The sequence below is a fragment of the Solanum tuberosum genome, unplaced genomic scaffold, assembly GCF_000226075.1.
Source record: "Solanum tuberosum cultivar DM 1-3 516 R44 unplaced genomic scaffold, SolTub_3.0 scf00399, whole genome shotgun sequence".
In the NCBI taxonomy this organism is placed as follows: Eukaryota; Viridiplantae; Streptophyta; class Magnoliopsida; order Solanales; family Solanaceae; genus Solanum; species Solanum tuberosum.
This window is the reverse complement of record NW_006239335.1, coordinates 283,962-299,808: the sequence shown is the minus strand read 5'-3', so window position 1 is coordinate 299,808 and position 15,847 is coordinate 283,962. Positions and strand designations below refer to the sequence as shown.

The 15,847-nt window shown below is 32.7% G+C and overlaps 1 protein-coding gene across 1 annotated transcript; it reads right to left on the bottom strand.

The window, feature by feature from the left end:
* Positions 1–10,737: 10,737 nt before the first annotated feature.
* On the bottom strand, positions 10,738–14,267 carry LOC102594520 (translocase of chloroplast 120, chloroplastic). Its single transcript, XM_006362654.2, has one exon. The coding sequence runs from the start codon at positions 14,241–14,243 to the stop codon at positions 11,064–11,066; it is 3,180 nt and encodes a 1,059-aa protein (XP_006362716.1). The 5' UTR covers positions 14,244–14,267; the 3' UTR covers positions 10,738–11,063.
* Between the last annotated feature and the right edge of the window lie 1,580 nt (positions 14,268–15,847).

Genomic DNA, 15,847 nt, shown 5'->3' with positions numbered 1-15,847 from the left:
TATATATATAAAAGAGAACCTTAGGCCCGCCTACGTGGCGCAACCACAAACTGGAATTCCCTTTTAATTTATTTATTTCCAAAACTAGCCTTCCTCTTTCATGAAAAGTTGAGACTTATGAAGAGTTGCAACTTTAAGGAAAAGTTGTGACTTTTATGAAAAGTTGTGACTTTAATGAAGAGTTGCGAGACTTTTATGAAAAATTGCGACTTTTATGAAAGGTTGTGACCTTTCCGAAGGGTTGCAACTTTTTCAAATAGTTGTAACCTTTCAGATAAGGCACAATAAATATTTGTTCACACTACTCTTTGTAGTCTATAAATTGAGGGATTTCCTCTCATTTTAAAACAACGAAAATTTTGAACCTCTTCTTCTTCTTCTTCAACTTTTCCAAATAGTTGTAACCTTTTCGATGTCTATAAATAGAGGGATTTCCTCTCATTTTAAAACAACGAAAATTCTGAACCTCTTCTTCTTCACAATTAAATATTTGTGTACTTTGCGCCTGATTGAGTGGCTCACTGACACCATTGCTTATGTTTCAGATCTTGGTATGTATATTTACAGTCATTAATTTATGCTTATGTTATTAAGGATAAATGATAAGATGTAATAATTTTCATTTTCCTTTACATTATTAATGTTTCTTACTACATAATCTTGTATGTAAGATAATATAGTGTTTTAGTTTTAATGACTGATAGGTTTTAAGTATTATTTTATAAATTTCGTAATATTAAATTCTTGCGCGAAGCGCAGATAATTTTACTAGTGTTTGTTATAATGGCTCATTGGTAAAACCACTTGTGCTGAAATAAGCACAAATAATGTTCAAATTGGGGTATATATGCTTATATTTTGATATTACATACTAACCTGAAACATTTAATACAAAAACATCTGTTACACAATTGGTATACAAAGTAGTCACAAAAATTGGTAAAATTACTTGTAGGTACAAATTTGTGGGCACAAACATTGGTAAAAACCACTTAAACATTACATAATAAACCACTGCTAAACATAAATTATTTAGATTTGAATCCATATTAACACATAATTCAAACGTACGAAATATTGATATACTGTTGGAGTAATACAACATAATTCTGTCATATTATTAGTTATATATAGTGACTATAATGTTGGTATTATGTACCAACAACATACGTTGAAATTCAAACGCTTGAATCATATACCAAACTCACACATTGTTCTTTTACAAATCAAACTCACACCATTAAGTTAACACAATATATTCACCAAAATAATGAACCAAAAAACAGTGATTAAACTCATAAATGAACTAAACATCCAACAATGGTATTCAAAAATACCAAAAAAAACTAAACACGCATAATATTATTCATAATTAAAAGAAACTATTCGAACAAAAACATTCATGAAATTATCTTAAAATGCAAAACATTAATCCTTCTTCCCCTTCCGGATTAGCTGACCACCTTTTCCAGAATCTTCATTTTAACTTATAGCACCAGTGTTGATTTTCCTCTTTCCGTAATTACACAGTAATGCTCCATATCGCAAACGATGATTTTCAGAATAAAAAATTGACATTGATATGTCCATATCTCCTCGACAAACATATTCAACAAAAGAACAGGTATACAAACCACAATCGCTACAAAAGAATAATAACATATGTCAGGATTAGAACATTATATGGTACTAAACAATTACAAAAAAAAACACAATATACTTGCACAGAATCATCAACTTGTTGAGGGATGTTTTCACGCTTCATGCAAGTCAAAAGATGGTCTTAAACATATTATGGGCGTGCTATCAGCGAGAACCACAGATTTGTTAAGCCTAGGGCTTTTACACGGCGTCTTCTCCATCGAATTGTGGTGAGGCTTTTGGTTAATTGGAATGACAAGCGATTAAGTGAAGATGATGTAAGGTTTAAGAGATATGGATGAAGAAAATTGAAGGGTTAACTCAATATACCGTTGAAAAAAAGATTTCTAATATTTCTTGGAACTATAACTCAGTTATTGATAATTGTACCGACTTTATTGGTACCATAAAAATCTTTATATAAAAGAAATACATCAATATGATCCCAAAAAATGACTACAAAACGTAAAAAAGGAAATAAAAAAAATAATGAAACGTGTGAAAAAAGGATTTCTAATATTTCTTGAAACTATAACTCAGTTATTGATAACTGTACCAATTTTATTGGTACCATAAAATCTTTATATAAAAGGAAGACATCAATATGATCCCAATAAATGACTACAAAACGTAAAAAAGAAAATAAAATAAAAAGTGAAAATTTCATATATGACATTTATTAGACTAATATTTTCAAGTTATAGCAGTAGAATAAAACTTTCAAGTTGTAACAATAAAAAATTTCAGGTTGTATAATTTTATTAAATAAAAAAAGATTTTTTAATTAATTGTAAAAATCTGTTTTGAAAAAAATAAAAAGGATAAAAAATTAATTTTGAAAAAAAATAAAAAGATAAAAAAGAAAAAAAAATCGATTTTGAAGAAAAAAAAGAAAAAACTGGAAATAGGTGTATTAATAAAATTTGAATTGATTGATGATAATTATTAATTAGCATAAATTTAGGAGATTCAAACTAATTAGGAATATTTAGTTTCCTTAATTCACTCTAATCTGTTAAAATTATTAAAAGGTCTGATTTTATTCCATTTTCTTCTACGTTACTCTCTCTTTGTTTTTTTTTTCAAAATTGTTGCCACTGACGAGTAAATCAAGTTTTTTTTTGTTTGAAAAATCTTGATTTTGTTGTGATGGATGACTGCTTATCTATATTAATTAAACATGGTGGTAGATGGGATCCTTCAGGTTGAATAAATGTTGGTATACAGTTTGGATACCAATTATATGGTGTTCATTTTGATCTCCAATTAACTATCAAAACTAAATTGTTTATGTATCCAATTGTTATGTAGTTTGTATATAACTGATATCCAGAAATTTGTATCCAATTGATATGCAGTCTGTATATAACTAGTATCCTGTAAATTATGAAAGTCAAATCTGTAATTCATATGTAGTTGATAACTGACTTGAAGAAAACAATCCATATTCTATATCATTCAATACTTAAAACTGTATAAAAAATATATGTAGTTCAAAAATTAAAAAGACATGAAATACTAAAGAGTCTAAGCTGCAATCAACTATCTCAAATTTGATCTCCGTAGTCTTGGTGTAGGATAATTGCTGGTATTTGGAGCATGTTCTTTTACTTCACTCTCACTGATCGCGCCATCATCGTTCTTTGTTTTTCCGCATTGCCATCAACCTAGTTGGAGAAATTGCAAAAGAAACCTTCTTATTATAAAAAATAGGTACTATAAGAAAATACCAATTTCATACCAACATTAGTCATAATTTATACAAAAAAAAAGGGTGATTTAACAAACTACAATCAATTCACATAATTGGACCACTAATATCATACCATTTTTTGATAAAAATAATACACAACTTAAGTCAGCTTTCATACCAACAATAAATCAATTTCATACCAATGTTAAAACACATTTCATATCATATTCATAAATCGTGTATTAAGTCAGCTTTCATACCAATATTATTCATGTTTCATGCCAGATTAGTAGACATAATGAGAATAATTTTTTTTTAAAAAAGATTTCCTCTAAATTGTGTACCAACTTCATACCAGATTTAAACAAGTTTCACATCAAATATAAGTAATACATCATACCATTTTATACCAAATTTTATACCAATTCATGCCAACATTAGACAAAATTCATACCATATTCATAAATCGTATATTAAGTCAGCTTTCATACCAATAATATGAATAATATAACAATTTTAACAAAAAAATCTACTAAATTGATTTAACCATATCCCATGTAGTAAAAAACCCAATTAACTTTTGAAGGACAACACACACTCAACAGTACTTTCCAAGAGTCCAAACAACATAAGGTTTCAAGAACATCTTTACCTCCTATAATAAACTCCAATCTACACTACACATGGCCATAAATCTCCCAAAAACATTAGCAAAATCAATAAAGATTCGATTTTTGACCATTCCACACGTAGTAAGAACTCAAATCGGCAAAACCCAGAAAGGATCAACCTCAAAACACCTCTGATTCACCTCTATGAAAATGGTAAAATAAACTTTCTTGCAATACAATTATCAAACGGGGTTTCTCCAAAATACTAAAATTATTGAAAAAATTACAACTTAGAGATATGCCCTTTTGTTTTGATTGTATGGAGAATATATTTCTCCTAATCAGTTTTTAGATATTGAAAAACCGGCTTCAATGGAGTATGGATGAAAGGGATGAAAGATGAATTTCTATTTTTCAATTTAATAATAATATAAAATTATAAAAAATTACTTATTTAATAAAGTAAAATTAATTAATTTATAAATAATTAGTGATATGTTATAACCTGTAATTAAACTGTTATAAGCAATAATTTTTTAAAAGTAGATTTAAAACCTGTAATATTGACTTTTAAATGTGTATATGGGGTGATTTTTCCAATAAAAAAATCAAACGTGTGTGTGTGGATCTGTTTAAGGAGAGAGAATATATAATAAATTTAAATACCTAATTACACTCCACATAATATGGCACGAACTACTAAAAGTCGGAGAGAGAAAAATCAGGTAAAAAAATTTAAATTAAATACAAAAATTAAATGTTTTGTTATGTATGTAATTTAAAAACTTAGTTTGTGATTAAATATAAATATATTGATATTTTGTTAATAGAAGTCTTAAGTAGTATACTTTTGTAATTTTCACTATAAAATATTAGAGACCCAAATAAATTTTTGTTTTATGTCTAAAATCCTAAACTCTAAACTTGCTAGCACAAGTATGTATATATCCATTTTTGTTGTTAAATAATGGCGGATGTCTATATGATTTAGGAAGAATTAGTTAACTAGTCAAAATCCCTAGCATAATTATTAAAAACATTTACACTTTAAAATAATAATTAGAAATGTCAAAATGTCAATATTTTAACAAATAAAGTGTATCCTAATATAATTCATTTACTTTCCTTTTATTTCTCAACTTTGGCCCACGTTTGACTTAATTTGACTTCATTATTGTGAAAAAGAAAAAAAGATTTCATTACCCACTTTTTTTCTCTCTCAAATTTTTACCCTCATTCTCTCCTTTCTCTCTCACGATTTTTACCCATATTCCCTCTCTTCAATTAACTTAAACATTTCCTTGTTTAAATCGAAATTCTTCCATTTTTCTAAGAAATCTCAGTAGTCATTCAAAATATTTTTAACCTTTGATACAGGTAAATACATTGTCATAAAGTATTGTTTTTTTTTTGTATGCTATTGTTCTATGTTTTCGTTTGAAGCTGTTTAAGTTTTTGTGTTCTTGTGTTTGTCGATCTCTCCATTTTCAGTTAGGGTTTTAGATAAGGAGAAAACACAAAAAATGCACTCCAATGTTTGATTCAAAGAGGGCTTTAAGAGGTATCCCATATAATCATCAACTTTTTGGGTATTTTTCCTCTTTTGATTTATGCATTACTCAAGGATTATTAAAAAATGTAGACTTTGCGGCTAAAATGGCTCAAGAGAGGAGATATAAGTTTCTTCATGATTCTACCTGCATTCAAGTTCAAGATAGCAATGCCAGCAAGGGTAGTGACACTATTAATTAAAAAAAAAAAAAAAATCTTGGGTGCAAAAGATTTCAAAAAACTTGATGAAGACCAAGTTGAGGAAGAACAATTTCCTATTAATTTGTTTTGTATTATATAGTTTGTTCAGAATTTTGTATCCTTTCTCAATTTGTATTCAAACCAGTTTGTATGCTATTAATATTTGTATTCATTTAAAATTTCATGTTGCATAGTTTATGAATCTTGTATTTGTTTCTAATTTGTATTCATCCCAAAAGTATGCCAACTAGTTATGTATTTATTTATAGGAAGAACAACTTTCTATTAATTTGTTTGTTTTTATAGTTCTTTTTCTTCAAAAATTTTGTATCCTTTCTCAATTCGTATTCAAACCAGTATGTATTCTATTAATATTTCTATTCATTCAAAATTTCATGTCGCGTGATTTATGAATCTTGTATTTGTTTCTAATTTATATTAATTCCAAAGGTATGCCAACTACTTATGTATTTTATTTTAAAATGATTGCAACAAATATTCACTTATTCCTTCCTTCGGGGTGACCCAGTGGTTTGGGCTTGGGACTAACATGTTAGAGGTCTCAAGTTCAAAACCCCTTGCAAGCGAAAGCAAGGGGTCTGCCTTCTGGGTCGAGCTCGCCGCACCGGGCTTGCCTAGTGTGGGTTACCTCTCCTATGTGATTTGCGAGCTATTGCATAGGAGCGGGGTTTTTACCCAGTGCGCCTAAAGGATAGCGGCTGTGGATTTTCTTTGTCATACAAAAACAAAATATTCACTTATTCCTGTCTAGTTTTATATTTCATTCTCACTTTTCCATCATATTGTTTTTGTATTTTATATATCATTATACAAAATATAATATAAAAACTATAATGAATACAAATACAACTAATATACACATTGGATGAATATGACTTAGAAAAGAAAAAAATATTCTGAAGAAAAAAATAAATATACAGTGAAAAATACATAAATACAAATATGTTTCTTAAATAACTACACAGATTCATTTGGCATACCTATTAGAATGAATACAAACTAATAAAGAAATACAAGTTTCATTATACAAAATACAACATGAAAATTAAAATGGATACAAATACAAATAGTATACATATTTTAATGAATACGATTTAAGAAAGGATACAAAATTATGGAAAAAATAAATAAATACAGTGTGAGAAAGGTATGCCAAATAACAAATAAAACTATAGGTGTTCAAATTTGTTAATTGAAAAAATGTCAATTTAAACATAGTGCCACCATAACCCTAAGAAAACGAGATTGGGTTTGTGTTTGTAGACTATCCTTGGAAGTGTCTATTCTACCAAACCACGGGACGCAGCCGTAGATCGAGCCCTGGAAGTCCTCTCCTTACAGTCAAATGGTTTTCAGCTCCTCCTTTCTTTAATTCACAGGCACAGTAGTTCATAACAATAATTAATTTTGAAAGAGAAGGCCAAATAATGACGTATGAGAGACATTTCTACTAAAAATAAAACAATCACAATTTGGACAAGGAAAAGAGTTTGGAGTCAAATTTGAAGTTTTAGGAAGAAGGAAGAGAATCACCTATTCTGGGTCTCATAATCTTTTGTAATGCAAGTAATAAGGATATTCAACAACTTTACCTAATTAGAAATATTCTCTCCCTTGATTTTCTCTAAATTTACCTAATTTGAAATATTTACTCTTAACTGTTTATTTCTTTCATTTGCTACATCTTTTGCTCCTCATTTACATTTGCTAAGTGATAATTTCGAGAGTTAATATTTCATATTTATGATTTTATTTTGAATTATTTATATTTTCAAGAATAATTTGAGAATAACTAAAAAGGTAACGGAAAAGGGTCAAAATTGCCCCTGAACTAAGCGAAATAGATCACTTATACCCTCCATTACATTTTGGGATCAAAAATACCCCCGCCGTTATTTCAGGAGACCACAAATACCCTCAAGAGTTAACACCCAAAAATTTTAGTGACGTGGCAAGCCACGTGGGACTAATCCCCCCACCTAAGCTTTGCCAACTAAGATTCACTACAAAAGAACTTGACCTTTAGTGGCTACGTATTAAAAACATCCAATATTATTACGAAAAATAATCAAAATTACTTCTCGATTCAAATTTTCTACTATATAATATATCATTGTACATTTTATACATTTACATATGACATAAAAATAAAACATACAGTTTCTTCAAACTCCTACTTAATTGATATCATTTTTTGTTTTTTAAAAACAATGAAAAAAAAACACAAAATTAGAATTTAATGTTAAAACTTTTAGTGACGATTTTCTGGGCTTTTGTGGCGACTGTTGTTGCCGCTAAAGGTCTAGTTCTTTTGTAGTGAATCCTAGTTGGCAACGCTAGGTGGAAGCATTAGTCCCACGTGGCTTGCCACGTCAATAAAAATTTGGGGTGTTAACTCTTGAGGGTATTTGTGGTCTCTTAGGATAACAGCAGAGGCATTTTTTATCCCAAAATGTAACGAAGGGTATAAGTGATTTATTTCACATAGTTCAAGGGCAATTTTGACCCTTTTCCAAAAAGGTAATACTGAAAAGTGATATTCAATCTAAGTCCTAATTTTTTCTTCTTCATAAATATACATTGTCTTACAAGTTCACTTAATATGGAATGGAAGGAATATGTTACTATAAATTCTTTTTGAAAAACTTACAACTGTACGAGGATAGATAACAAAAAGAATGTTATATAAGTAAAACAACTTATAGGGAGGAAAATATATCATAATTGACTGCATGTTCCCTAATAATGCAAAAATTAGCTATTGTTCAATAATCAAAACATTTGAATAAGCTATTGTTCATCACTTTTCAGGATAATTTTTCCCTTGGAATCCATTTTTACTGATTATACTGTAGTTTTAATATTATCTAACCATTTTAAAAAGTTATGTATTAATAAACACACGTGCATCACACATGTTCAATTACTAGTAAGACTATAAGGAGAAATAGGATATTCCCTCAACCTAGGGACATTGTAACAATATCTTTGTATAGAAGCAACAAATATTTCTTCTTCCTAAGTCAATTTTGTTCAAGTAATTTGTTCCTTCGCAGTGCATTCCCTCTGTCCAACAATACTTGTCCACTATTGACTTTGTATACTTTTTAAGAAACTACAGATAGAAGAGTAATTTTACTATATCACCCTTCGAATATAATATATACAATGTCTTGAAAAATATAATCGAGAAAGGACTATAACTAATGATAAGGACAAATTAGAAATTAAGTATAAAATTATTCATTTATTTTATAAAGTGGACAAATATTGTTGGACATTCCAAAATAATATAGTGGAAAACTATTATTGGACAGAAGAATATTTTTGGGTGCCTATGATTTTTCACAAAGTTCAAGAATAGAGGGTGACAGATGCAAATGGTAAACTATATGTGTTGGGAAACAAAGAATAGCGCCGACACGAGGTTTTGAAGAAAAAGAGGAAAATTATAGATGTCAACCTTGTGGGGAAACAGATAAGACAGATAGTCATATTTTCTTACATTGTAAATTCACTGCTCAGTTATGGAATTTATTTCCTACTCTTACAAACACAAAATGGACCATGCCTTACCACACTACACATCTTTTGAGCTGCTAGATTAGAAGCGATGGAAATGAGAGCTAGAAGATATGGTGGAAAATCACTCCACATTGCATCTGGTAAACTGTGTGGAGATACGAAAACAATAGATGTTTCGAAGATAAGTCCAATTTCATTCCCAAAGTTAAACGAAATTGTATTGTATTCTTCTTTTTTGGCGAAATGATCTGATGGACCCTTCTACTTGTATGCGTTTGTATTCTGGACCCTTCTACTTGACTATTTGTCGACTGAACCCTTAAACTCAATGAAACTCTATGTTTTAAGCCCTTCTGATCGTTGACCAAGCTTATGTGACAACTTAATTATTGAGTTGACACAAATACGTGATGTCACGCATAGAAAGAGCGTGAAAGATCAAATTTTAGACTAATTTTTTTTTTCTTTTTAAAGTTAGAATAAAAAGATCAAAAATAAGAAGAAAAAAATTCAATTCTTTCTTCTTTTCCCACCCCACCCATCCCCATTTTTTTTCTACTCTCAAACCCCAATTTCTCTTCTTTCTCCCCTTTCCGGTCCTTTCCAATTTCTTGTTTCTCTCTTCTTCTTTTTTTCACACTTTCTTCCTTCCGGGAATAGAAACGAAATTGTATTTTTGTTGTAGATCTATATTTTCCTTTTATTTTCAAGGTAATTTATAACTCATAAAGTGATAAAGATTCAATAGTCTTGAAAGATGAAAAATGATTATTGAATGCGTTTGTGAAATTAGGTGAAATGTGTAATGTAAAATTGTGTACAAATATTAGAGTATATTGATGTATTTTAATGGCTATTTGTTAACATCAATGGGGAAAAGAGATTTATGGTGGTTCAAGTGGTAGATGTGAATGTTGGTAAAAGAAATACCATTAAAAGTTGTGAATGAAAGAAATTTTCAGAAAAAAAACCAAATGATAATTGTTAGTTATTTAGGAATGTAATGATACTAGTGAGAATGAAAGGTTGTGGTGATATCTCTAATGTAAAAAAAAAAGGAGAGATGTGAAAGGATGAAGGAGGAATGAAGTGAAAAAGAAAGAAAAAACAGTTTTTTTTTAAAAATAAAAAATAATAAGTGATGTGTCATTAAAACGTGAGGTGGATGATGATATGTCATTTTTGTCAAGTGTTTGAAGTTCACACACATCGAAAGGGGTTTAAAATGCTTAGTTTCATTGAGTTTAAAGGTTCAATTGACAAATAATCAAGTAAAATGGTCCAAAATACAAATTCATACAAGTATAAGGGTCTATCAGACTATTTCGCCTTCTTTTTTGGTGTAAAGAAACAGATATAGAGGAATTAGAGCTTGTAGTGAGTAATTTCTCCCTTATTCTCTTCTTTTGTTCCTCTTTTGAAGGTCTCCGGCATATCCTTAATGTTGAGGAATACAACATTACCAATTTCAAAAAAATAAAATAATGCAAGTAGAAAGTTTAAATGTCCAATCTATGTATGCCAGGTGTAAACAGTTGCAGCATATTCTAGGCTGACTACATAAAGATAAAGCCACTAAAAGGAAAAAGAACTCATATGTCAAGGAAAGCAAATACTTTTGTGAACAATCAGACAAGAGCAGCTTTTTCTTATCAAAAAGCTCCAAAATATCTTAAAACAAAGCCACAACTAAGTAAAAAGCCAAAGAAAAACAATAAAATATACTCACGTCTAGCAATGCTGATGAAATGATTGTCACTATATGAGTAATTTTTCAATTACCGTATGGCTTACTATCATATATGGCTTCGCTTTCATGATTATCCAAATTGCACTGATTGAGTGTAGCTAATCAGTTTTCTGACCAGAGGAAGCAAGCTAATCAAAGCAATCTGAAGTTGTTCTGAGCTGTTCAGGAGAATACTGACTTGCCCAGACCCTTTATTGTTAATGTTGACACGTCCAATCAAGTTTGTGTATCGTCCAACAGGTATTTGGGTTTGTGAATTGCATCCAATAGCAAGATCTCCATGCCAGTCCATGACCGAGAGCCCCAACGTTGATAGGAAACGACCAAGAGGATGATCTTTGTCTCTTAATGTTGCTTCCAAGCTACCCCCATAAGCAACATCACCACGACCAAACATAGCACCCCCAGATATGACCAGCAGTCCTCGTTTGTTAACAATCAATTTGTCCTCAACTTTCACTCCACCTGTCATAACATCACCTAAGAGAGTTACTGAGAGACCAGCTGTTGCCTTATTTTTTCTGTAATTGCTGAATCTAGTCTCACTGCGTAGAGTGTAAGCAAGGTCTTTACCAACCGACTGCATATCAAAACCTAAAGAAGTTACTTTCCCATTCCCATGCTTCACCGAACTTGCGATTTCCATTTGAAGATTGGCGTCCTTTTTGTCCTTAGAAAGCTGACTGGAGAAAGACAGAGGTATCTTGTCTTTGATAACAAACAACCTTTCTACATTAATGCCCTCATAACCAACATCGTGGTCCCAACCATTAGGCTCTAGAACAGGCCTCACAAGCCACTGATTTGAAGAATCAAGATAACGGTATCTATGAGTTGGGTTATCAGAATCAAAAGAAGCAGGTAAGGCCAAATCTGGCATTGGTACTGGAACAGACGCTGCACTGCCTGTCTCCTCTTCTACTGTTTCGTTGGTATTGATAGGCAAATCCTTAGCTGCAGCCTGCATTTTCTTCATCATTCTTCGTCTCTTTCTCTCCTCCTTCAATTGCTTTTTCATAAAAAGCTTTTCCCTGTATTCTAATTCATCATTGTATGCCTTCTTTTGCTCTTGGGTCAACTTTGCTAGCTGGGCTTTGGTCAACCGTTTGAAAGCTGGCAGTTGATCATATTCTGATTCATCTTCAGAATCCGAAGATTCATCCAGATCATCATCTAAGGTCTCATTGTCATCACTAAATTGGTCTGCTGGTAGCTTAACCTGTGGTCTTGACTGGAGAAGGGATGAAAGCAGGAAAGGTAAAGGAGGTGATCTTGATCGAGTGGCATAAGTCTGACCTGGTGGACTGTCTTGTAACTTCAGCAATGTGTTTGCCTCAGCCAAAATTTTGGATGCAAATGACAGAAGCAACAAGTGAGGCTTCCAAACTTGACCATTAGGTAACACTCTCAGCCCAACCCTGTTTGTCCTGCATGCTGAGTGATTCTCGACCAGAGAAACAGGATTCATAAGGCGCATATCTCCGGCTGCCTGCCGTATTGCTTGCTGAACAACATGAGACCGCTGAGTTACAAACATGTCATAACTTGTTGTAGTACCATTGGGGCCTTCAGGAGGAGCAGATGCAGCATGTGTAAGAACAACTATTGCATTGAACCATATTGATGGGCCAAAAACTTCAGTAATTGTCCGCAACAATGGCATGTCACCATAATCTCTACTTTGCATATCCAACCTATCGAGATACAGTACAATATCTGGTGACATTTTCTTAATAAATCTTTTAACAGAATGAAGGATTTTCTCATTCCGTCGCTGGTCTGCCCAGGAAGGCAGAAGCCCAGGAGTGTCAATTACCCGAACCTTAATTCCCTGCACAGTCCCAATAACATCCTGAACCTTCTTTGTTCCTATCTGAAATGCATCAGTACCAAATTTAGCTTCACCAAATATAGAATTTATGGTCGCACTTTTACCAACACCTGTTTTTCCAAGAACCATAATTGTGCACGAGAAGTCCAAGGCTTCTTGTCCAGCTGCCTCAAGTTGCTCGGCCATGGCACTTGCACGATCAAAGCTAAAAGCAGCAACACGACTTCCATTTCTTCCCCTCAGCTGTTCAGCCAACCCTAATCTATAAAGGACCTGGGCAACTACTACATTATGTGGATTCTGCCCAAGCCTATGAGCAAGACGCAAAAACTTAACTCTTATCATCTGGAGTTCCTCACGTGTCTCATCATATTCCTCAGATTCTCCATTTGTGGGTTCTTCAACAAGTTGGTTTTGTACTGAAGACGCGGATCCATTCACTCGAGGCTGCTGAACCACTCGGGGAGAAGGTTCCAATAGTGGGGCAGCACGACCAAGGCCAGCCGGTCGAGCAGGTGGTGGTGTACGAGTGACGGATGAACCAGAGGATGATGAGAGATTTCTTGCAGATCCAGCTTCTGGTTTTCTCACCCCAGTAACATTTTGCTTTAGTTCTTTTATAGAAGGCTTTTCTGACTCCTGCGCTACAGCTTTGTTGACTCCAATAATTGCATCAACTAGTGGAAGTTGAGAAGCCTTGGAACTTACTGACACAAACTCAGCTGTGCTAACACCAACTTTTCCATTGTTGTTGGATACTGAACCTTCTGATGATTTCCATTTCTCATCCTCTGCAGTCACCGTCTCTCTTGATGAATTTTCAGTATGGTTTTCAGAAGCTGAAGTGCAAAATACAGAAGCATCTTTCTGATCATCAACCTTGTCATTTGAAATTGCTAGCCCCACAGCAGGTGACTCTTTATCATTGAGGATTTGATCATCAGTAGCATCACTACTCAGATCATCCTTTTGCTGCTCCATGAATAGCTGAACCTTGTCATTCAAATTCCCTAGTCCCACAGCAGGTGAGTCTTTTCCTGCTAATACTTGATGATCAGTAGCATCCTTCTGCTCCTCTGCGTACTCCTGAACCTTGTCATTTGACTTCACTAAAGCCACAGCAGGTGACTCTTCTCCTTTCAGATCTTGAAGATCAGTAGCATCACAGTTCAGAACATCCTTCCGCTCCTTAGTGTTCTCCTGAACCTTGTCATTCAAATTTACAAGTTCCACAGCAGGTGACTCTGTTTCGTTTAGTCCTTGATGAGTCGTAACATCATCACTCACAATGTCCTGCTCGTCCAGGCACTCCTGACTTATCAGCACTGAACCAGTCAATTCTTCTTCTTTCACTTCAACATTTGTGCAGGGCCTTCCTGTTTGGGCAATAGGAGCAGCAGTATCAATTGGACAATCCATCTGCTCTTCATTCTTATTACTACCATTAAAGGGTTCTGTACTAATTACTGATTTTTCTTTCTCATCACTTGAGTTCAAGCTTTCTCCGAGGTGACCATTTGTTGAATTATCATTAAGGGCAATATCTTTCTGTTCTTTATCCTTAACATCAGATTTTAAAAGTTTGAAATGATGTGACTGCACTTCCTCCAGTTGAATATCCCTTTCATCTTTCAGTATAGAGCCAGAACTAACTGAAACATCCTTGTGAACATTAACAAAGTTTTGATGCCCAGTGGGCTGAATATTAGATGTTCCAATCACTTCAGCATTCACTTCATCCCCGAGTAAAGAATCTCTGTATGAATGAACCTGCTTCTAAACATAATCATTACCTCCTTTTGCGTCATTAGCATCCCGAGTACCCAAAATTTTATGCACATCTCTATCCTGCCGATCCTTAATTGTTTCCTGTGCATCATCATGACTTCGAGTGTTACCCAAATTCATATGATCTGAACTTCCATTCTCAGACTTTGCAACTGAAGGCTCTTCATCTCCCTTAGCTTCATGAGACCCATCATCATTTTGTTGTATGTCGTGGGAGGCTTCAACCGCTTCCTCAAAGTTATCAACTTCATCCCTCGAATCCAAGTTCACATTCCCAAAAAATACAGCATTTCCACCCTCACTTACAACTCCAATCCCAGGAGTCTCAGGCTCTATTGCCTCCTCAAATACTTGATCCCCTTGTGATTCTTTCACTTCAACTAACCCCACTGCTTCCTTCTCCTTTACAATTCCATCTTGTGCACCCTTTCTCTCCCCCACACCATTTTCCATGAGTAATCAATCTTGAGAAACCTAGATTGACATAACATCCAGAAAACAAAATCAACAATACAGGTTGGAGACAAAAATAAATAACATCATAAACCCTCTAAATCAAATCTGGATTAAAAAAACAATCAATATTAGGGTTTTGGCTGATTAGAAAAATAGAACAAGACTTGCCTCACCCTACACTATGTATGTGAAAAACAAGGTTAAGGGTTTATGGATTGAACGGTGAGTTGCGGGTTTTGAGATGCAACCTCGGTTTTCTCCTGCAAATTTTCACCAAAATCCACTTGAAGGTTTGGAGCTGCTGTATTCTGTACTTCCATCTCTCACCTTCTCATCTTCTACAACATATTTATTCCCTCTGAAATAAGGATTGGCACATGGGCAAACGGAATGGTTGAAATGAGCTTAAAATGTCTATATAAGCTTTCAATTAAAAAATTTACATAAAGTTTTAAAAACACATCTAAAACTATATTATTTTTTTTGGGTTTCATATCTAAACGATTGAAAGAGCGAGTTTCATACCTAAACTATCACTTTTTAGTTTGAGAAACACACTTCTCTCTTTTCATGGTATGTAATATACTCTCTCTTTTATTTTAAAAAATTGTCACATCACACTCCAAATGGACAAAATATTCAACCTTGACAAAAATTAAATGAATTATTAGTATTAGCTCAAATTAAAAATTCAAAAAATTATTATCCAAAAAAACAATATTTATTTTATAAAATAAAATGTAAAATATTTTTCTTACCCCACTCCATCACTTCCTCTC